Here is a 21,319-nt window from a genome sequence, read left to right as displayed (position 1 = left end):
AAAGTTTGAAGGAAACCCAATAAAGCTTTTTTCCAGTAAGGCTTTTGTCTGAGTCAATGAATGAGGAAACAAAACCTCCTGTTCGAGAGAAACTGCTTGAGTTAAAGTAAATTAGAGGATGCGAAGGTTAAAGTTACCACGGTACAAAGTTGACTATTCTCTGGTTGATATTGCTGCTGCTGCTGCGGCTGCTGCTGCTGCTGCTGCTGCTGCTGCAAATGATGATGGTGATGATGATGATGATGATGATGATGATGATGATGATGATGATGATGATGATGATGATGATGATGATGATGGTGATGATGCGGGTGTCACAGTCCAGCCAGGAACCAGCCAAAAGTTCAGAGGTCGGAAATCAAACTTCCTCTTCTACTTAATGTTGATCAAGTCTACCACTAAACCGTCAACAACTTCTTGCACAACCAGAATGACATAATTTCTAGGGAAGAGATGTCATTTCATGGTATCATTTCTAAACTAACCTATCCAGCCTTGTGTTGCCATAGTAACGAGGGACCACCTGTACCCTCAGGGTCCACATATCTGGATGCTACTCTCAAAAACCTGCTCAAACCGGCCACTGTTTGGTCTCTGTCTGGATGAAGTGAAGGTTTGCTCATCGCCAAATTTGAGATTTAATTTTTTTTTGCTAAAAACATGTGTCATATACTCAGATTCCTCCACCAAAGGTGTGCTTCACTGGAAACAGGGAGTTATGAAATGGTTGTTCCTGTCAATTAATGACTCGTATTCACTGAAGTTTAATTTTAAGTATAACAGTAAATAAAACTTCCAAGGTCTCAAAACATTTTAAAGCACCTTTCAAGTAAATTAAAGGGTGTACACGAACTTTGACAAAAGTTTGTCAAACTTTGACAAGTTTGTCACCCGCATTCTAAACACGTTCCTAAACAAGCAGTCCTGATGACCATCCAGACCGGAACTAATCGTTAGGACTCGTTCCTCCACCGGACCGATTTGTGGGACGGAACGAGGTACAAAAACAAACAATAATAATAATAATAATAATAATAATAATAATAATAATAATAATAATAATAATAATAGACCTTTATTGTCCCACAGTGGGGAAATTTGTGAAACAAACAAACAAACAAACAAAAATAAAAAAAATTGACCCGACACACACCTATGGAGGGATTCCTGAGCCCACTTTTGTAATGACAAGACAGTTGAGCGACCCACAGCAGTTTCCGTAGTGTAGTGGTTATCACGTTCGCCTCACACGCGAAAGGTCCCCGGTTCGAAACCGGGCGGAAACATTTTGTGACATGATATATTAGCTGTTCTGTATTACTTTACAGATTTACAGATGATGATGATGATTCAGGTGTCAAAGTCCAGCCAGGATGTTTAGAGGTCAGAAACCAAACTTCCTCTCCTTCTTAATGTTGATCAAGTCTGCCGCAAAACCGGCAAACTTCTTTCACAACCGGGATGACATAATGTGTAGAGAAGTAGAATTTTTCAAACTAACCCATCCAGCTTTACGTTGCCATAGTAACAATGAAGGACCACCTGGAGAAACGCCCCCTCTCTGACCTACCGGTCACGGCAGGTTCTCTGCTAATGTGTGCTAGTATGTGTTTCCTGCCGCTGCTTATGTGAGTCCTACATAAATATAAAACACAACAGAAAGGTTCACTTTTAGTGACATAACATGTTTCCGCCCGGTTTCGAACCGGGGACCTTTCGCGTGTTAGGCGAACGTGATAACCACTACACTACGGAAACCCTTGGGGTTAAAATGCATTCACAGATTGACAACTTTCTTACCTGTACATATAAATTTCTGCATTTCCAGTGTCCCAAAGTCATTTTACCCTGAATTGGTTGCAGGACTGTTTTCTGGACCCTAACAGTTTCCGTAGTGTAGTGGTTATCACGTTCGCCTCACACGCGAAAGGTCCCCGGTTCGAAACCGGGCGGAAACATTATATTTTAAACTCAGAGGGAATTATTATGATGACAAGAGATATAGAGATATTTCTGTCAGTCCATTTATCCTGATGATGATGAGTGAACCGATCCGTCCACAATTAAAAGTTTTTTTCCGACGTGTTCCACATGCGGACCTTCTTGTTTTAAATATCTCAAATTCCTCCAGTTAGCAGTGAAAAATATCCACGATGGGAATGGGAGCACCGAATAAAAACATTCATAACTTATGTTGTGTCAAAAGATGTTTCCGCCCGGTTTCGAACCGGGGACCTTTCGCGTGTTAGGCGAACGTGATAACCACTACACTACGGAAACTTCATGACGTGTCACCCATTTACTAATACTCATTTTACTATCGCCAAAAGTTTTCATTTCATCTTTTATTAATGTCAAGAAGTCCAGTCCACTTTATTCAACACAAAGCTCCACCATCAGCAGATGACTGACAATGTACTCATCACGTTTCTGCAGAAACTTTTCTCCTCTGGTTTGTTTCAGTGACACAGCAATAAACCAGAGAGCCAATTAAAAAGGAAAAAAATTGTTTATTACAATAATTTCTCAAACAAACTCAAGCAACGAACAGATTTTGATGCATCAACAACAACTACAATGCCTAATTGAACTCTTTTTCCTTCCTCCTTTGAAAAATGTACATTTAACAAGTTCACACTGATTTTATTCATATTTATACTTCAGTTCTTCACATGAGGAGTACTGTCGTATTAGTAATTTTAATAAAAATTTGATAACTTCCTAAATTGTATGAGGACATATGAAGAAAAGGTATAACTGCTTTTTGTCATGTTTTGAACTGAAAGACATTTTAACTGCATGATCCTGAATGTCTCACATTCTGACTTCTGTCCAACTTAGAGGAATCTTCTGATGTTTATCTGGTTTCACTTCTTTCCTGCTGACATAAAACATGCATCAACATAAAATCCCAGCTCATTAAGGTGTGCTTAAAACTTCAGACACTTCTCAACTTCTTCAGATCTTTCGACAGGAAGCTTCTGAGCTGAAAGAGAGAGATGGGTGATTCTACCAAAATAAGAATCCGTATCTAGGTGGGGAACACTTCTGAACTGCGGTGAAGCCCTCCTTCCAGTGTTTACAGTCTTGTTATACTCTTGGGGAGGGTGGAGGGGGTTGGGCTTCCTGTCCTGGTGGTCCCTGCTGGAGAGTCGGGCTGCGGAGCATCAGTGACTCTTCTTGGAGGAGCCGAAGCCCGAGAAACCCATTACAGCCGCCATCTCATCGTCTTCCTCAAAGTCCACGTCATCCTCTGCCCGACGCTTCCTCTCCTTCTGCTTCTCCTTCTTGTAAGCCTTCGCCTTCTCCTCCTGACAGACAACAGGAAATGTTTCAGGAACCCAGCAGACGTGTGTGTGTATGTGCAGTTACTACTTTGTTTTTCACGCTTCCTGTGCAGAAGGCTGAGGCATGATTAACGTATTCAGAGATCTCTGCTGCACAAATTTAGTTTTTCACACGAAATAATAAGAGAATCCACTTAAATTTAACACTTAAATTTACTGCTAATACAGATAGCTCTGTATATCGCGCCATGAATAATTATGCAAAAACTCCACCAGAAACAATATTGAAATACTGCTTTCAGTTATGTTTTATCTTGTCTATACTGATTCAATTTGAAACACAGTGCAAGAATAACCAGATGACAAAAAGATTTCCCGAAACCGCTGATTTTTAAAAAAAATTCTTGTTGTCCTAACGCCTCACTGTGATTGGTCTTGCTGTTACACAGCAATGACGTCAGTGTTCATGACTGTATTCATGAGCTGCATCAACACTTCCTAACCATCTCCTCACCTCCTCCCGCAGCTCCTTCATGCGCTCCTCAAAGTCGTACTCTTTCTGCTTCTCCTCCATCTTCTTCTTATTCACCTCAAAGCGTTTCTTCACCTGATCCAGAGACGAGCGCTCGACTCGCATCGACATTCCCAAGTTCCTCTGGTCTGCTCGCACACAAACACAAACGCACAGCAATGCAAACGTCAATATCAAAGAAGAGCTGGTTTTTGACGAGTCGCTCCATTGATGTGAACTTACGTTTCTTTCCGTTGATGTGATCCAGGAAGTTGATGGAGTCTTTGACCACACAGTCACAGACATTACAGTAGTACCTGAAGAAAAGACGACAGCCAATCATGTGTGTGTGGTAAAACTTGAATTTCAAAGTCATTTTTTCCTGGCATCCAGGTATGTTTATCTTGTAATCAACTAAACCCTTCCCTTTTTCAAGAGTTTGTCTCTAGCTGTGTCTCCTGCTGAGCATGAAGTGTAAAGTTATGGTTGTGGTGTGAGGATTGGGAGAAGGAAACTTTTCATACCCCCCCATCTCAGCCTGGGGAGTGGTCTTTGTAATGACGATGGTCTTCCCCAGTTTGGACTCCAGATCCACTTTGTAGTCTCTGTGGCGCAGGAGGTCCCGCTTGATCGGTGGAGCAACTTTCCCTGAGGAGAAAGTCATCTTTCAGTCAATGACAATAAACTAAGTAGAATTTCAAATGACAGCATGAACAGCTCAAATACAGAACATAATTCAATATTACTGCTTCCATGAAAAAGGAAGAGTAAAGTTGAGGAAAAAAGGAACACCTCTATCTTCTTACCATCTCTCCTTTCTCTCTCTCTCTCCTCAACAAGTCGTTTCTGAGCAAGATTTTCATACTCTTCTTTGTCCCACTTCCGACGGAAGTCATTCTTACTGGACTGGAGGAGATGGAAAAGGTCACATAAAGGTCACGTCACAGAGTTTAGTGGAGTGCTTTGTAGCAGTATTTTAACATAGTTTCCATTCTGTATAATTGAAATGTCAAATATTTTTCTGCGCTCATTGATGTGCTTTGTCTTTTCAAGATATATAAATGCGTTTTCCCCACATGTGACTAAAACACCCTGGGGGTTTATAAAAAGCACCGCTGGGTTTAGTTCAATAGCTTTGAACACATGAAAATAACCTTTTAAACTGCCAATGATGGAACTTATTATAGGGTCAGTAACTAGTAACTAGTGACCCCACTACAAAGGACCCTTTCAACGGATGATGGGATCCTTTCAAATCTCCACAGAGTTTTAATCAGGCGTGTTTTACCGTCGATAATGACGCTTCTGTTGAGAAGCCGTCAGGCTGCTGTTACTGATAGAGGAACAAACTATTTATTGTGTTTCAGCGTAAAGACGCAAATCGACACAGTGAACAGGTTTTATTAAAAATCCATAAAACGGAAAGCAAATCCCACTGAAGTTGAAAATAAGATCGTTAACATTTACCTGTCTAAATACCGAGCTAACTTAGCTAACGCTGCTACCTAACCTTTGAAGCGGCTTTTTAAACCCGTAGAACAGATTTGGTCTGAGCCATTTCAGGATCTGATTAGCGGAAATATAAATAAAAAGCTGCATGGCTGTAAATTAATGTCGTACTTTAATAATTCTAACAAAAAACGATCTGAAATCTAAAGCTTACCCCACTGCCCGACGCCATCTTGTTTACTTTGTGACGGAATACGACTGTCGTAAAATCACAGTTGCTATTTACTCTCGTGAACACCGCCACCTGCTGGAGCGGAGCGGCAATGACGGGAATAAAACCCCATCAATTCTATTGTTTATCAAGAACTCATTGTTTCATACCTCAAAACAACAATATCAACAACGAAGACAACAATAACTACTACCACAACTAGTACTATTACTGCTGGCACTACCACCACAATAAATAGATGAAAGAAAATAGCAAATGAAGAAAAATCCCATTACTGACGTATCAAAAGGTTAAAAAGAACTGTAACTTTAATATAATATATGTATGTGTATATATACGCCAAGATTAAATATGCAATAGTAATAAGTACCCATATATTTACTCACGTATTGTACTGTACATTCATGGGGTAGTTTAATACACTAATGAAATTAATTTAGAAGCATGTCAATGAAATTAATAACAATGTAATTAATAACGCTTTAATTTCATAAAAGACATGCAGCCTAGGTATTTATTAGTATTTAAGAATACTAATCATCTGATCTCTGGGAACAACCCCTCCTCTAATATTCGGGGAAATTATGTTAACTTTTACAAAACATGAGTTTCTTGACCTTCAACATTTCCATTAGTCAAACTTGTCTGTCAGAGTAAAAAGGTCTCTGTTGTGTAGGATACCAGAACCTGTCTAACCCCTCCTTCCACAAGAGAAAGCGAGAGTCTAGGACATCAGAGGCAAAACCACAAATATATTGAGATCCCTCCCCCAATGACTCCCAGAGGAGGGAGGCCTATCTGTAGCTTTGAGAATCAAAAAGTAGACATTGTGTAATTATTATACAAACATAACACCTTTACTTCTAAACAGTGCCTTGTCTTTAATTAAGTGTTAACTGGATTTGATCTCATCAGGGTCATGGTAGGCCAGGAAGCCACTGGACTTTCAATCAGGGCTCGAAGACATTACATCAAGAGTTTTTTTCCACTCTGACTGATAGGAGTTCAGATATTTAAGGTCTTCTGAGGTCTCTGACTGTGTGAGTCGCCAGATCATTAGCATTACTATCAGTTTTCACTGAGTGTGAAAAGGTGTGGAACTTTTCTGGGACTGACGGCACAGCATTAGCATGTCTTTCCAGAAACTGATAGTAATGCTAATGCTGGACTGGTGTCTAGTGAGTGAGACTGGTGAGCCTGGGACTGGCCAGGTAACGGCAGTGTGTTCCTGACTGTAGGAAAACCAAAGCCCTCTAGAATGCAGTGATCTGGAACATTCAGAGTCTTGGATCCAGGTCACTTTGATGCGTGTCATCCTGTTGTTTATGTCTGCCCGCTGATGTCAGAGGATGAAATCTTAATTATTTTTAATGAATGAAATATCAGAGTTGTAATTCTGCATTCATTTACTTTTAGATGTATTCTTTCCCCTGAGGATCTAATATTTCTCGCTCAAAAAATGAAGAGTGACGTCACGAATAATTAATGAGCAATCAGGAGTCCTGGAAGGTGGGGCTAGGGGTCGCTGTGGCAGCTGATTGGCTGTGTGATTTGATCTCTTCATCCTATGGAGAAATCTATGGGGGGTTTGGGGCACCAGGCCCCGCCCCCACCAGGTGAGGGTCATTAAATACCTGAATGATGCAGAGATGGCGTCAGTCCCTCAGAAGTAGAAGGCGCGAACTTTAAACTGCAGAAATGTCCACCAGCGGAGTCGAAGCGGCCCAAAGTCCACTGCTGTCCAACAGGTAACAAACAGGAGGTTTAATATCTTCAAATGTTTGCTGTGCTGTTTCTCAGACACGTTTTATTATTTATTTATCTGGAGCTAATTTGTGTTTTATCTTTGGTCGTTTTGTCTTGAAAAACTTTGCAAGCGGCTCGCTGTAAAATACTGACCATGAGGATTCAGAAAAGCGATCAATTAAAAGCTAGTTTAAAATAGTCAAAGTGGAACTTTTACACTTCCTGTTACGGATTTTAACAGTAAAAGCATTTTGTCAAAAATACATTCGAGATTTTTAATATGAAGGCGCGAACGGAAGTATTAAATATTTTAGCTTTAAGAAAATATTTTCTGATTTTACAACAGCTTTTTGAATACGATTGTTTCGCTTATCTTCAGTAATCTAGCAACTAGTTATGCAATTACCACTGATTAAAAATAAATTAAGACCGGTTTTACCAAAATAACTTAATGTCTCAATTTTCAATCGTCTTTGAATTTGGTGTTTTAATGATAATCGTTCATATTTTTAGAATATTGGGAAATGGCTTGAACAAAGAACATAAGGATTCCTTGTCATTTAATCTTTTTGTGTGTGTGTGTACAGAACTGGGTCACGGAAAATCATTGCCAACGATTCCCAAAATGGACCATTTCTCAATCCACGTAGTAGAAACTGAAAAAAAAATAAAGTAACCTTTACCAGTAATATTTGAGGATTCAGCACAACTAAATTGTAAAATTTAAGTTTTGTCTCCTCAAACCCTCGAGGAAAAACGTGAACCAATTTAAAGCTTGTAGATCACAAATCCAGAGGGGTTATTTTTTGGGATTTTTACTGAATTGTTTCCATTTGGTTATGTTTTGCTGTAGATGAGATCAAACAAGACTCACAGGCTCTATTTTATGGGTGGTTGACCTTAGTGATGTCCGCTTTGTTTCGGCGCTCCGATACGCGCCCCGGGCTCGGTGGGCGTTCCCTTGTGAAGAACAGCTTCGAAGCCAGCTTCAAACATGGAAAAAACAACGTGACTGACGTTTGACACACTCAAGTGCTTCGAAACGGGAAGCGCTTCATTCACCAGGTGACACACCGGCGCTTCATTCACCAGGTGAAGCAGTTGAATGGTTCCGATCAGTGGGCGGGGCTTCGGAACACCGGCCGGTCCCACATGTTGGAATGAAAATTCTAACAGACCTTTTTTTCCCCTCTCCAGTGACATAACCCTCTGTAACTCATGGACGCGAACACATATGTATTTTTTCATATTAAATATACCTTCATGAACATCTAGTCTTATTGCTTTATTGAACCATGCAAGGACCAATGATCATAAAACAATTTTCTATAATATATGGCTACAATTGAGCAAGCAAGGATTAACAAATTAAAATAGATTGTTTTATTCAGAAAAGACATGCATTAGAGGAAGCCTCAAAGGGCAGTCTCCTGGGCTCATCGACTGTTTGGTTGCTGTACAGCCATCCTGTCAGAGGGCACCCACGTCCCCAATGAATGGTTCGCTGAGTAATAAAAGTTTTTGGCCCAATTGTCGCAAAAGGTTCGAAGGGGCGCCATTCAGACATCGCCAGTAGTCCTTGCTGATGAGGAAGCACGTAGTATTTGCATTACGATCAATTTCTGAGGCCCACTGAGGCTGCTCTGAAACTGATAGTGATGCTAATGATCACGTGACGCTCCATCAGGCCGACCAGCCATTGGTGTCTTCAATGTCTAATGATTTCCATGTCAAAGGTGTATTTTTCTTTTGGAATGTTCTATAGAAGAGCAGCTGATCCAGATCTTCTGGAAGCCTTCCCCTACGGGCTCAGTCGGCATTGACAAATTTTTTTTTTTCAAAAACTATTCATGTCTGACTTGTTTGTTTTTTGTTTTAGAAATCATCTTTTTAAGTTGAGCTATTTAGTCCTACTAATTATCTGTACATTCTGTGTTTGGCCTTTTCATGTCTGTTTCACTGTGACCAGAGTTAACCCTGTTTCCTGTCAGCTTCTGTTTCAGCCCGTGGTCGTGTGTTTGTGTGAAGGGCTGGTCGACACCCTTGTGGAGCGGCCTCCCTGAGCCGGTGCTGGCCGCCACTCCCGCCGGATGCTCTGTCTCCTCCGGACGCTCCACCCCGGAGCCGTGGCTCCTCCCTGGCTGCAGTTCTGTATTCGACAGTCTGGTCAGGTGGGCAGTACACCTGGAATCACCTGGATCACACCTGTACTTTTGTGCCCTCCCCCTGAAAGCTTTGCCTTCTTGTCCTTGCAGTAATGCCTCCCCAGTTCAGTCTCCGATTGCCGGTGGCCTGAGAGGACGAGACAGAACTGCCACCAATAAGCCTCGCAGGTTTGAGTACATCCTTTTATGTATTTTATTTTTAATGGATGGACTAAGACTAGATATTTGCTTAAAGTAATTGAAGTGTAATCTAAAACGTGAATAACAAGCTGTTTTCATTAGGCCATCCATCCTGGAACGGTGTATCCTCAAAGTGTCCACCAGCAGTGTGGGTGTGGGGACCGAAGACCTGGATAGCAAGAGGTTGGTGCGCCAAGAAGCATTAAATATTTTTAAAATCTAAATGCCAATACAAATAAACTTTTTAAATACACAACTTGCTTGAGATACAATAAAAGTACATGCAAAAGAAACCTGACAATATTGTGGACTGCTGTGTCCCTGCAGGCCTCCGTTGGGACGCTTCCCGCGCCTCCAGGACCCGGCCAACACCGAGAGCAACGCTGCAGTTCTGAAGCGCCGCCAGAAACAGATTCAGTATGGGAAGAACACCACGGGCTACCAGAACTACCTCCTGCAGGTCCCCAGGTGAGAACATGAAACCTCCCTCGGTTAGACTGGAGGGGGATCTGAGACAGAACTTCTGTTTGTTTAATGAACTAATGGGATGCATCCTCTTAGACAACTGAGGGATCCGAAGTTCCACCCCTCCACTCCCAATAAGTACAGGAAGTACAGCCGGCGCTCCTGGGACATGCAGGTGCGTTTGTGGAGGCGAGCTCTGCACCTGTGGGACCCTCCAGCCGACAACCAGATGGACCCCTCTGACGCCCAGGACCCAGTGGAGAAACTGTAGGTTGTCCAGTCTGGCTTTGCTGACAGTGAACTGATCATTCGTAACACGCCGCTGATTATTTTGGCGTTCCAGGGTGAATAGTTGATGACATGTTTGGTGTTTTCTTGGTTTCCAGACAGAGCCAGCTGGCAAATCTGACATCTGGCCTGTGTGAAGATGGAGGAGATGAGCAGAGAGAGAACGAGGCTCCGGAAACCTCTACAGCCTCCTCTGTGTTTCCTCTGTCAGCCGAGACGTCGCTGGAGCTGCCTGGATCCTGGAGTTTCCCCCCCTCACCCGTAAGCATTAAATGATGGAGGTAAATGATGCTCGCCATCAAACGGCTCCCGTTATTTATCTACCCTTTATGTTCCCATCAGACTGATGGGAGTCTCGTGTCCCTCCGTCGTCCTCCCGGTTTGAACTGCTCCATCGGGGGTCAGTTTTCCACTAATAATGGTATAACTGACTGGCTCCGCCTTCTGCTGGAGGCTGATGATGCCCACAATGATGTCACAGGTAAGCTGATCCTTGACATTCTGACGTCTACAGCTGTGAAATGAGGATCCCTCACATCTCATTTGAGATTTTATTTTTACATTTTTGCTGCGGCTCACCTCTGCTTCCTGTTTTTGCCTCTCTTGTGTAGATTTGGGCTCTGATGACCAGCAAGTTCCTGTTTTTTCTGACCAGCTGTTGTGGAATCCGTACTGAGTGTCGCCGAATCTCCACCGGTCTGGAACGAGTTTCAGTGAGCCGATGTCTTTAACTGCCGATTATCATCCAAGTATAATGCAATGTCTTCAACAGGACTGTATATAATCTATTAATCCTCAGTGTTTCATTATATCATGTCTTTTTAAGATGGTTGACAGCAGATATGTGACAGATCCTTGATCTCAGATACATCTAACAGTGGTTGAGATTTCCTGGCCATATATGAATGCATCCTTGAGTCAGACAGCAGAACTTTGAGCATCCTATTATCGTTCGCACATTATCTCTTTATGTTAAACTACAATCAGATGCATCACCTCACATCCAGTTTCACTTTCATGGTCCTGCACTGAAGGAAAGCTTTTTAAAAATCACTTTTAGTCTGTTAATCCTCTTTGGGGTCACTTGATTGCGTTCGGTCCACAGTCACCTTCATGCTCCTGTCTGCCAGGATCGGGCTCCAGCTCCTTCATGAACCTCTGTGTTTTTTCTAAAAAACAACTTTTAACGGAGGAAAAAAAGGCTGTCGCTTTGCGTTGTGGGTTTCCTTTTACTTTATTGTGTTCTCAATTTGTCGTTTTGGATATTGAGCAAAGCTGAAAGATGTAATTAATAAAGATGGAATAATAAAGTCTTCAAAATTAAAATAGAGCAGTTTTATTCTTGTCAGGACATATCAGGAGGGTAGCGTGGGCCATCTTAAAAACCAGAGGTAGACTAGGCTTTAAAATGGACTCTTTATGGTATCAGTCAATGATTGTGTGAGTTAAACTTATGACCAGCAGACATCTATTTGTGGGATTTCATTTTAGAGTAAAAGTTGTCTTTGTCATGTATCCCAGTTTACTGGGATACATGTTATTTATGTAAAAATAATAAATCAAGACTTGAAGCCTGGCCGGACAGAAAAGCTGTCGGATGAAACATTAACATAAGAGCACTGGTCAAGCTCATATTTAGTCACAGTAAATGAGTAAATGTACTGCCAGGAATGAGAAATGGTTTTTAAATAACGTTTTAAAGCCCAACCGTATTTTCATACAATGTTGATATCTTGTCAAAGAGGTTTGTGTAAAGAAACTTCAACTATTGAATGGAAAGTTAGATAAAGGTATTCAAGTAACTGAGTAAATGTACTCCATTTTCATCACTACGGAAGAGTATTATGGACATTCGATTTTTTTCTGAATACAGAATTATGAGAAAATTCCGACTTCATTTGAGCGCCTTGGGACCACTTTTTAAAAGTTCTGACGTAATATAAGAAAACCGAAAACATGACCCTAATCCCGTTCCGTCCGTCGAAGCGTGTGAGGGTTATTCTAGTATATCGTGGGTGGGTGGGGGGGTCAACTGTGAACACATTGGTGAAGATTGATCCTCGATCTGTAAGACTCACGCACTACCAATTCCTAAACATTCCGATTATCAAAACACGAACATGGAATCGATTAAGACGCTCATCAGACCGAAGAGCAAGAACTGTGGCCGAACTACAACACCCATGATCCTTTGAGCCATCTCAAGGATTTCATTAATAAAAAAAACAAACAAAATTCTAAATTATTAATCCAGATGTTCTAACAAATCGTCGCCGTTTAGATGGAGGTTTGGATAAATATAAAATAAGAGCAAATAAAAAATAAAAAACAGCAGGTGCCGCGATGAGGCGAAGCCCCGCCCCCTCCTCCTCCACCGTAACTGTTATTTATGAATGCCCGCCGCTCACGGGCGTGTGCGCTCAACGGCGTTATTGTTATGCATTCATCATTACGCTACGCTGGACATTAACCGTAACCGATGCTAGACTCGTCCCGGATGCTGCAGCGGCCGCCGAGTGCGCTTGGATCCGGACTTTAATTCATTGTGTGTGGCTCCGCTTCGTCTTCTTACTACTGGGTCAACACACCACCGCCGCTACCTGCCAGCTCGCTGCATCCACCGGAGCCGCTTCACCCTGCCAGCCACGTCGGTGCTGTCCGATGAGGTAAGCTTCCCAGCCGCCATATAGGAGAAAAATAAAAAAAAACATAAAATACAAAATAAATAAATAAATAAAATAAAATGACGGTTTGTTTCTGTGGTGGCTAGCTAGTCCGGTTTGATCCATCCTGCAGCATCCCGCCGTGCTGTCCTCCTCTCACGCCGCACAGAGAGCTCACAGGCCGGTAAGATGTTGTTATCATCGCTGGAATAAACCCCCCCTCCCGCTGGCCCTGGTTGTTGTTTTGATTTTGCTTATAAGTCCTCCATATTTATTCGTAAACAACCTTAGTTAAACTCTAAAATAAGGGACGACACGGGAGAACGTCCCTCTAACGCAATGTTGTTTGCGGGATCGCCGCGGCTAATGCTGCTATCCGGCTAACCCTGAGCAGGTCAGCTAGCTCCCGTTAGCTCCCTGATGCCCCCTGATGCAGGCGGGCGGGCGGCCAGTGGAGCTCCCTGGTAAGCCCCCCGCAGACCCCCACAACCCACCGGTACGAGCTGGAGATTCTACGAGGCCGTGAACGACATTTGTTGAAGCTAACAAAACGACTGAATGCGTTTTGCCGACCTTGACAGTAATAACGAGATGACATTTTATTTATAGCGAGCTAACGAAGCGCTCATGTCGCGTCGAGCCGCACGGCAGCGCCTCGTTAGCTCGCCCGTTGATGCAACCGTCCGCCTTAACGGTGCAACTGCGAGAAATCGGGGGGTTTCTGCGTGTCAGATTTCACGGTGACAATATCACGTTAATTCAACACTCGACTTGTATATTTATGCATGTGTTAGCATGCCTGATTGAAAACAATGGGGTCTGTTAGCCACCAGCTAGCAGCAGCCGGAGATGCCCAGCGGCCTCAGTCGGTCCGGCATCCGTGACAACGGCCTCCGCCGCCAGAGACAGGCTGTCATCGTGGTTATTTTATCCCCGTGGACCACATGCGAACCCGGCATCAAAATAAAGACGATTAATATCTGGGTCTTAGCTTTCAGTGGCCCCTGACCTCTCTGGCACCAGGAGCCAAGATGCTCAGGATGCTCAGTTGCCTTGCTTGTGATGCCACGTTTTAGTGTGAGGCTTGACTGTTGAATGAAGGGCCAGGTGAAAATGTTATCAATCTGGAAAACATTGAAAATAACAAAGAGGAGGAATTAACATGAATTATTTGAGTACTTTAAAAAAAAAAACAAACCCAAAAAAAACAACAACAACGAACAAAACAAGGATTCCAGCTACTCTGTTCTTATTTTTGAGTCTTGTGAAACAAAATTGGTAATTTTCGCCTTGGGCTGTCATAAATTACAATACAGTTCTGAAATTTTGTAGATCTTATAGGTAACAGTTAATGTTGACCAGTCAATAATGAGCTCCTGGATGGAGAACACATACCTCCACCAAGGCCAAGCAGTCCCACACGTGTCTGGTTATCTATCCTGTTCTACAGCCTACGCGTCCATAGTGGTGTTAAAGAAGAACTGTTTAAAAAAACTTGCATCAGAAAGAAAGTTACTTTATTGATCCCCGTGGAGAAATTCTTCTTTTCACTTGATATATATGATTTATTACAGACACACACATCGAGCCTGTAAGCATGCAGTTTGTGGGGATAGAAGGTAGAGTGAAGGGCAGCCACGTAGCAGCTAGTGGGAATCTGACTGAACTACTGGGAACATTCCAGGAAAAGAAAATCATGGGTCTGTGCTCTGATTTATTAGGTTACACACCTTACCATAAAATCCATTGCAGGAGTCAGACACACACCAGTTAAACATAATCTCAAAAGGGAATAATCATCCAATAATCCTCATCATGATCAAGCTTTTAAAATTTCCATCTTGAGCTTTGAAATCTTTTACATGACTCAATTTATTCATGAAATGATTTCATATGGGTGTTTTCAGATCAGCTGCAACAATCACACACACTCACTGCATAAAATAATGTCGAGTAAACTTTATGTGAGAAAGAAAGAGAAAGGTGGGAGGCATCAAAATGCACAAAATCCAGGTGTCAAGGCAGCACAGACGTGTTGATATGTGTCCAGGTTATTAAAAAATGGCATTGAAAGAATTTTTGTTTCCAAAAAATTCAGCCGTTTTTCCAGTTTCATATTTGCTAAAATGTGAGTAGCCATGAACTTTTTAAAAATTGTTATTGCATTTTTTTCTAAACCATAGTGATGTCTTCATTCTGCTGCTATTGCTTGATCGGCCATTGAAAACCCAGAAATACAATGAGAAATTTAAACTTTTAACGTGATTTTGTGTCACATTTCCAGTATTTTGTCAGAAGAAATGCTGATCCCATTTATTTTGTAGTTGGGCTCAACTTTTGCTCGGACCAAATGTCCGTCTTGGAGAAGCTAACATTGACAGCAGCTAGCGCTAATGAAGCTACCAACTTTTCCATATTTTTGTTTTGACTAAAAAAAAATAAAAATGCAACAATAATAGCCAGCTAGTATTTACCTTTACATTACTCTCTAAATACTAGCATCATGTTAGATGACACTTTTTTTAGCTTCCACCTCATGCTAATGTGCTAACATTGAACAGCTAATGTTCTCCCCGGAGGGATTCTCTTACACTCTTGTAATTAATGTGTGATATTACATTCTCAAACACTCCGTTTTCCTTTCCAGGTGCGTTGCCGTGGGCAACAGTTGACTGACAATGGCTTTGTGATAGAGTGGGCGGGGCTTCCTTGCCCTGAGCTGGTGAGGAGGAGGAGTCTGTGCCCATAACCCCTCCCCCCCAGCCCTGCTGTGACGGACCAAACGGACAGACACACAAACGGACGTGGCTCTCCCTTCCCTCCTCCTCCTCCTCCTCCTCCTCCTCCTCCTCTTCCTCCTCTTCTTCCTCTTCTCCTTCCTCTTCCCCTCCCTTCTCCATTGTCTCCCCCTCTTCTTCCTCTCCCCATTTTCTCCCCTCTTCCCTCCCCCATCTCACCCCTGGTCCCCTGCCACCATGCTGTGGTCACATTGCTTGTGGAGAGCCTGAGGAAGCAGACTCTGGAAGGCGACCCTGATCATCCAGGGGACTGTTACCTGGTGAGTCCCTCCCCCTCCACCTGCAGCTTTTCCTCCACTATGTTACTTAAATGACTATTCAACATGAGGTGTTACAGGATAATTTACTCTCCACAGACTGCCTTCAACCTAGAATTGAGATCTTCTCTCAGTCTTTGGAAAAAATAGGAATAAATGAGCAACTTTGGCAGTGCTGGTCAGTAATATTTCATGAAAATTTTCTACATCTTTTTTTTTTGACTTTCAGTCCCTACTGGACCCGAAAACTCTTGCAGAGTGCTGGCCCCCAGATGGCTTGATGCCTGGTGAGTGTTTCATATTTCATTCTAAATAAATTTATCTCACTCTGAAAGATCTGTGATGTCCTTTAATTGAATAACAACTTTAAGATAGTGTTACAGTAATAGTGTTACAATAATTACACACTTTGCTTTCCTTTACTTGGACTCATGAGAGAAAGAGAAAGAGCAATCTGGTCTAAATCTGTCCAGCAGGGATAAATGTGCTGATTTTGGGTCCTTCATTTTATGATAAAACCACTGGGTCCCACATTTACCATAAAGTCGAAGAACATTTTCACTCAGAACACTGGGCAGAATACAGGAACATGTCTGTGTCTGAGTCCTAATGGTGTTAATCTGATTTTATGCTTTTCACTTTGCCAATATTCTGTTATGACATTAGCATTAAAATGTTTTTTTTTCCAGTTCCAGGAGCCTCTTTCATTTTTCTGGTTTAATTATTTGTTTGTTTAATTTACGTTTTTTTGTATCTCCATATTTATGACAAACATATTGGTATTAAGACTGGCGTGCAGCTTTGTTTTCATTGAAATAGTTTTATTCTGATGGGTTGGAAGGATAGGAACTGATTGCTGAATGATCTAAAAGAGGATTCAGAAAACTCGTTGGATTAAATCTTTTAACAAGGAGAAAAAACTCTAGAGATAAAAATGTGAAACAGTCGGGTCTGAAATGTAGAGCAGCAAATCATCAGCGTAGAGGGATATGATCACAGTTATTCCGAACAGCATCTTCATCTCCTTTTGCCTAACTCTGTTCATCTTTCTTCTCAGAGAGCAGCTACTGGCAGCTCTGCCCTCCCTCTAAGTCTGGCTTGCAGGGGGGGTTACTGAGCTCTAGTTTTCCACCTGGCCCCGTGCCCCTGGTGCCCCCAGATGCTCACCTACACGAGGGGGGCGACCCCCTGGACAGCATGCCCGCTCAGCCGCAGCAGCACCGGCCACTGGCTCCCAGCACCTCAGCATCCGAGTTGTCTCTCCCAGGAGCGCCTGCAGCTCTTCCCGGCCCCGGGCCCCCACCTCCTCCTCCCCCACCCCCTAAACGCCACTGCCGTTCACTTTCGGTGCCCGAGGATCTGTCGCGCTGCCGCTACACCTGGCGGCCCAGCGCCTCAAGGGTCTGGACTCCCGTCAGTCGTCAGCAGTGTCACGGGGGAGCAGGAGGAGGTATTGCAGGTGGGGGCGGGACAGCGGGAGGCGGTATAGGGCCAGGTGCAGCTGGGGGCGGAGCCTGTCCTCTCCGTGCTCCCAGCTCCTCTCTGAACTCCTCGCTGCACTCCTCATCCAGCCCCACCTTCTTCAGCCTGGCGCTGTCTCCGGATTCGCCGCTGCCCTGGAGCTTCCCCTGGGACCCCAGCGAGGCAGCAGCAGGGGGCGGAGCCTGCTGCTGCTTCTTCCCCTCCCCCTCATCCTGCTCCTCCTCGCCCTCGCCTCTTCACCCACCTCCCCCTCCTCAGAGGCGTTTCTCCCTTTCACCTGTCCTCATCAGAGACTCTGCAGCCTCCACGTTCCTGCCTCCGCCTCCAGTGCCGAGCCAAGCGGTGGCGCCCCCGCCGGGGTGTTCTGCCGGTGCGGCTCGGGGGGGCCCGGTGCCCGCTTCGCCTTCTTCAGCCTGCAGCACACCTTCATCTCTCCGCCGCAGCCTGCCGCCGCAGCTGCCACGCTGCCACTCGCAGCCCTGCGACCTTCTACTGCTCAAACCGGGTCTGAAGAGACGCCGCGACCCCGACCGACCCTGTGCCCGACCCGTCCTGGACTTTGCCAAGATGACTCAGGTATTGAGAGTTTTAGTCAAACAATCTTTTATTTATCTTTCATTATCACCTGAACCTGTTCTGATGTCCTCCCCCTGTCGTCCCCCACAGACCCGCAGCATCGACCCTCAGTGTCTGGAGCGCGGCGGCAGGCTGGTTTGCGGCGGCGACGTCTGCATGGGCATGGAGGCCTTCATGGGCGACTTCCGTGGTTCTTGCTCGCCGGCCGAGTGCCTGGGCCGGACCAGCATCGGACCGCTGAGCGAGAGCGACGAGGAGTGCCGCGAGGACGACGACGACGACGATGACGACGATGGAGAAGAGGAGGTGGAGGAGCGCGAGGCGGCCCAGCAGACGGTGTTCGAGAGGGATTGTACAGAACTGGACTTGAACTTAATAGAAGAAAACTGACATAATTTGTAAATGAAAGGCTGTTTTAGTTTTTTAATTTAGCTTTGTTTTGAAATGATCTCAACCCTCCCCCCACCCCTTTCCTGGATCCATCATCTCGACACTCTTGCGCCTCCATACTACCAATCAGCAAAGCTCTCAGGAACAACACCTTCTCTCATTGGATGAGCCGGGGTAAACAAAGCTGATTGACGACGACAGTGATGACCTGACTACCGCCAGTAAAAACTCAGCGCTGTGGCTTCACTTTGGCGTGAACCTGTTTGCATCCAAACGTGAAGATCTCAGAGGAACTGGTTGCCTGTGATGAGAGGAAACTTCCACACTGAGTCCTGGTCAGCGCTGTCCGTCTGTCTGCACCTAATTATCAGTTACCTCCACAAGAAAAATAAAATCAGTTTGAGCTTCGGGTGCAGATTCATGGCAGCTGTGACCGGACTCGGGGTGTTCAGGTGTCTTCTGGTCCACAGCAGCTGAGTCTCTGAAACATGACAGTCTGATGAGAGCGTCGCCCCGTGGCTCCAACCTGAATGATTTATGACCCAAAAAGAGATATTAAATCTCACATATGTCATACTTAAGCAAAAAAACGTCACTCGTAAGCAGGAGAGTGTCTGATTGGCTGTTTGAGTTCTATTTTCTTTGCAAGTTCTGTCTCCAGGTCGTCACTTCATTTGCTTGGTTCTGGTGACTTTTTATTGGTTTTTATTGACCAAAAATAAATAGAATATTAGCATTTTCACCTTTTTAAAATGACACAAATAGAATAGAGTTGATAATCATTAGCAGTCAATTTTCATGATTGACAGTGACAACTTTGAATCTTATCATTTATCAATTACTTTTGATAATGATCAACCGTTCAGTAATGGGTGTTGATGCGTTCAGGTTCGCTGCTGGAGGCGTCCCATCAGGCTGCACGGAGGGCCGGTAGCCATTGATGCTGTTGTTCACATGAGTGTTCACACATTCCTATCACTGCAGAACACAACACACACTCCTGCTGTGTGCGTGCGTGTGTGTGTATGAGTGTGTGCTTAAATCCACCTGGTGGTCATGTGACTCGTGTCCAGATTGAATCCCGATTCTCCCACAGGGACGTAGAATCGACTCAGAGACGGCTTTTTTTGGCTTCATTTAAATCATTTATTCTCAAACACATCAGATTTGGAATCCTGAGATTAAATGTAATATTAATAATAAAGTTTCTCATCTAAATTGACATGCAGGCACCGCAAACAAAAGAATTCTGGTTGATTTGGTTCTACAGGTGTGTTTACATGAGAACGTTGATGTCTCATAAATCGGATGTCAATCTGGATATGAACTGAACCACCAGGTGTGAAGGAGATGCTGGAAATTTGATTGAAAACATTCACAGTGTTCAATGACCCTAAAGAAAAATGAAACCCAGACATTTTCGGTCTCTGCTGCGCGTCCGTGTCTTCAGCGGCTGCATTCAGGACCACAGCTTGTTTTATATACAGTAGCTTTTGTACTGAACCATACGTCACATTCCTGCTGATCATTTCACCTCCACCAGATCAGGATTGAGTTCCTTGTTTCCAGACATTTTCAATATAATTTCTGTGATAATCCATAATCGATCGCAGTCAGCATTTAGGATGTTTGTTATAAAAACCTGGTCATAGAAATCTGTGAGGAAAATCCCAGAATGAAGGTGAGGGCCCAAAAGTTAGAGACTCCAACCCCTAAAGACAATCAGCAAGAAAACTGGATCGTAAACATAATCCCGATGTGTTTCAATTCCGCAGTCGACTGTTAGATCTCAAATGTCCAGCTGTCCTTGAATGCAACACAAATGATGCCATTCGGCACATAAAGACTTAAAAAAACAAAGATGTTTAAATGTTGACTGTGTTGGATTAAAATTTCTTTAGATTATGGCAACGTTACTGTTAACTTTTCAGATATGTTGGAACATGACGGCAGTGAATGCACTGTGAAAGAAAAGGTTTTGTTTTGGTAAATTGGAACATTGGAGTGTTTAAAACTGAAATATTTGTTTCCTACCTTTTTTTCATCCATCACATCATCAACAAACACGTCTGTATTTAAAGGAACAGCTCAACTCTTTGACATGTTCTTCCTTAAGTGTGATGATCTGGTGGATGTTAGTCTGGAAGCTGAAGATGTGGTTAGCCTAGCTTAGCATAAAGGTTTTACACCAAAATGTTGCCCATGTGATCGTTTTGACAGGAATCAGACGAGTGGGAGAAAAAAACTTTCACACAGTTTTGATTTTCTGACGCCCACGTTCTTTAAGAATTTCATAGGCCACCGCCACCAGTTGACAAATTTTTTTAAAAATCCAGTGTTTTTTTAATATACATGTACCTGATTAGCTAGGCTAACTATATCTTGATTAAGAGTCAGACAAAGAGATGTTAGCACAATATTTCTATGAACATCAAGAGAATTATGCTAAGCTATATCTGAAAGGAAAGGTTCATGTTTCGCTATAAGCTATTTGTTAGCATACAAATTTAAGATTTGACTTCGTCAAATTTGTCACACACACACTTGGCACATATACAACCAAGTACAACACACACCTCCCCATCCCTTTGGTTTATATCACCCAACATAAGCCTTAACTGAACATATTCTGTAAATCATAAATGTTAAAATAAAAAAGGAACAGACATAACAGAGAAGAAAAGGAAATGTGTGCTGTAGCTGTTCGATTTCTAGTCCCTCTGTTCATTATTTTCCTGCTGTTTTTTAAAAACTATTTCTAATCTGATGTCTGAGCGTGATTATAAACGCATTGTGTTTGAAAAAAATAAAAGAATCTTCAGACGGAGGA

At 43.2% G+C, this 21,319-nt stretch overlaps 3 protein-coding genes and 4 non-coding genes across 7 annotated transcripts; 4 read left to right on the top strand and 3 right to left on the bottom strand.

Moving 5' to 3' along the window:
• Positions 1-1,213: 1,213 nt before the first annotated feature.
• Positions 1,214-1,286, top strand: trnav-cac (transfer RNA valine (anticodon CAC)). Its single transcript has one exon. It is a non-coding gene; the product is annotated as a tRNA-Val (tRNA).
• Positions 1,287-1,685: 399 nt separating this feature from the next.
• On the bottom strand, positions 1,686-1,758 carry trnav-aac (transfer RNA valine (anticodon AAC)). The gene has a single exon. It is a non-coding gene; the product is annotated as a tRNA-Val (tRNA).
• Positions 1,759-1,885: 127 nt separating this feature from the next.
• On the top strand, positions 1,886-1,958 carry trnav-cac (transfer RNA valine (anticodon CAC)). The gene has a single exon. It is a non-coding gene; the product is annotated as a tRNA-Val (tRNA).
• Positions 1,959-2,207: 249 nt separating this feature from the next.
• Positions 2,208-2,280, bottom strand: trnav-aac (transfer RNA valine (anticodon AAC)). The gene has a single exon. It is a non-coding gene; the product is annotated as a tRNA-Val (tRNA).
• A 212-nt stretch (positions 2,281-2,492) lies between these two features.
• zmat2 (zinc finger, matrin-type 2) lies at positions 2,493-5,495 on the bottom strand. The gene is made up of 6 exons (XM_068331465.1): positions 5,462-5,495; positions 4,605-4,704; positions 4,323-4,446; positions 4,042-4,115; positions 3,802-3,947; positions 2,493-3,311 (listed from the first exon to the last, which is right to left on the bottom strand). The coding sequence occupies exons 1-6, from the start codon at positions 5,477-5,479 to the stop codon at positions 3,168-3,170; spliced, it is 606 nt and encodes a 201-aa protein (XP_068187566.1). The 5' UTR covers positions 5,480-5,495; the 3' UTR covers positions 2,493-3,167.
• A 1,366-nt stretch (positions 5,496-6,861) lies between these two features.
• slbp2 (stem-loop binding protein 2) lies at positions 6,862-11,615 on the top strand. The gene is made up of 9 exons (XM_068331825.1): positions 6,862-7,227; positions 9,217-9,396; positions 9,481-9,558; positions 9,673-9,753; positions 9,898-10,038; positions 10,132-10,302; positions 10,422-10,584; positions 10,666-10,804; positions 10,935-11,615. The coding sequence occupies exons 1-9, from the start codon at positions 7,178-7,180 to the stop codon at positions 10,997-10,999; spliced, it is 1,068 nt and encodes a 355-aa protein (XP_068187926.1). The 5' UTR covers positions 6,862-7,177; the 3' UTR covers positions 11,000-11,615.
• A 4,364-nt stretch (positions 11,616-15,979) lies between these two features.
• fam53c (family with sequence similarity 53 member C) lies at positions 15,980-21,312 on the top strand. The gene is made up of 4 exons (XM_068331729.1): positions 15,980-16,044; positions 16,271-16,328; positions 17,099-18,099; positions 18,190-21,312. The coding sequence occupies exons 2-4, from the start codon at positions 16,322-16,324 to the stop codon at positions 18,487-18,489; spliced, it is 1,308 nt and encodes a 435-aa protein (XP_068187830.1). The 5' UTR covers positions 15,980-16,044; positions 16,271-16,321; the 3' UTR covers positions 18,490-21,312.
• Positions 21,313-21,319: the final 7 nt, after the last annotated feature.

The sequence above is a fragment of the Antennarius striatus genome, chromosome 13 (genome assembly GCF_040054535.1).
Source record: "Antennarius striatus isolate MH-2024 chromosome 13, ASM4005453v1, whole genome shotgun sequence".
Taxonomy (NCBI): domain Eukaryota; kingdom Metazoa; phylum Chordata; class Actinopteri; order Lophiiformes; family Antennariidae; genus Antennarius; species Antennarius striatus.
This window is presented reverse-complemented; position numbering and strand designations above follow the sequence as displayed.

Bases quoted from the DNA above. Each gene is read 5' to 3' on its own strand.
- fam53c (XM_068331729.1), top strand. The intron at 18,100-18,189 runs GTATTGAGAGTT...CGTCCCCCACAG, and splicing joins ACTTTGCCAAGATGACTCAG to ACCCGCAGCATCGACCCTCA.
- slbp2 (XM_068331825.1), top strand. From the start codon at position 7,178: ATGTCCACCAGCGGAGTCGAAGCGGCCCAAAGTCCACTGCTGTCCAAC. The intron at 9,754-9,897 runs GTTGGTGCGCCA...GTGTCCCTGCAG, and splicing joins GAAGACCTGGATAGCAAGAG to GCCTCCGTTGGGACGCTTCC. The intron at 10,039-10,131 runs GTGAGAACATGA...GCATCCTCTTAG, and splicing joins TACCTCCTGCAGGTCCCCAG to ACAACTGAGGGATCCGAAGT.
- zmat2 (XM_068331465.1), bottom strand. The intron at 4,116-4,322 runs GTATGAAAAGTT...TCTTTTCTTCAG, and splicing joins CCCCAGGCTGAGATGGGGGG to GTACTACTGTAATGTCTGTG. The intron at 3,312-3,801 runs GTGAGGAGATGG...GTTGTCTGTCAG, and splicing joins TGAAGGAGCTGCGGGAGGAG to GAGGAGAAGGCGAAGGCTTA.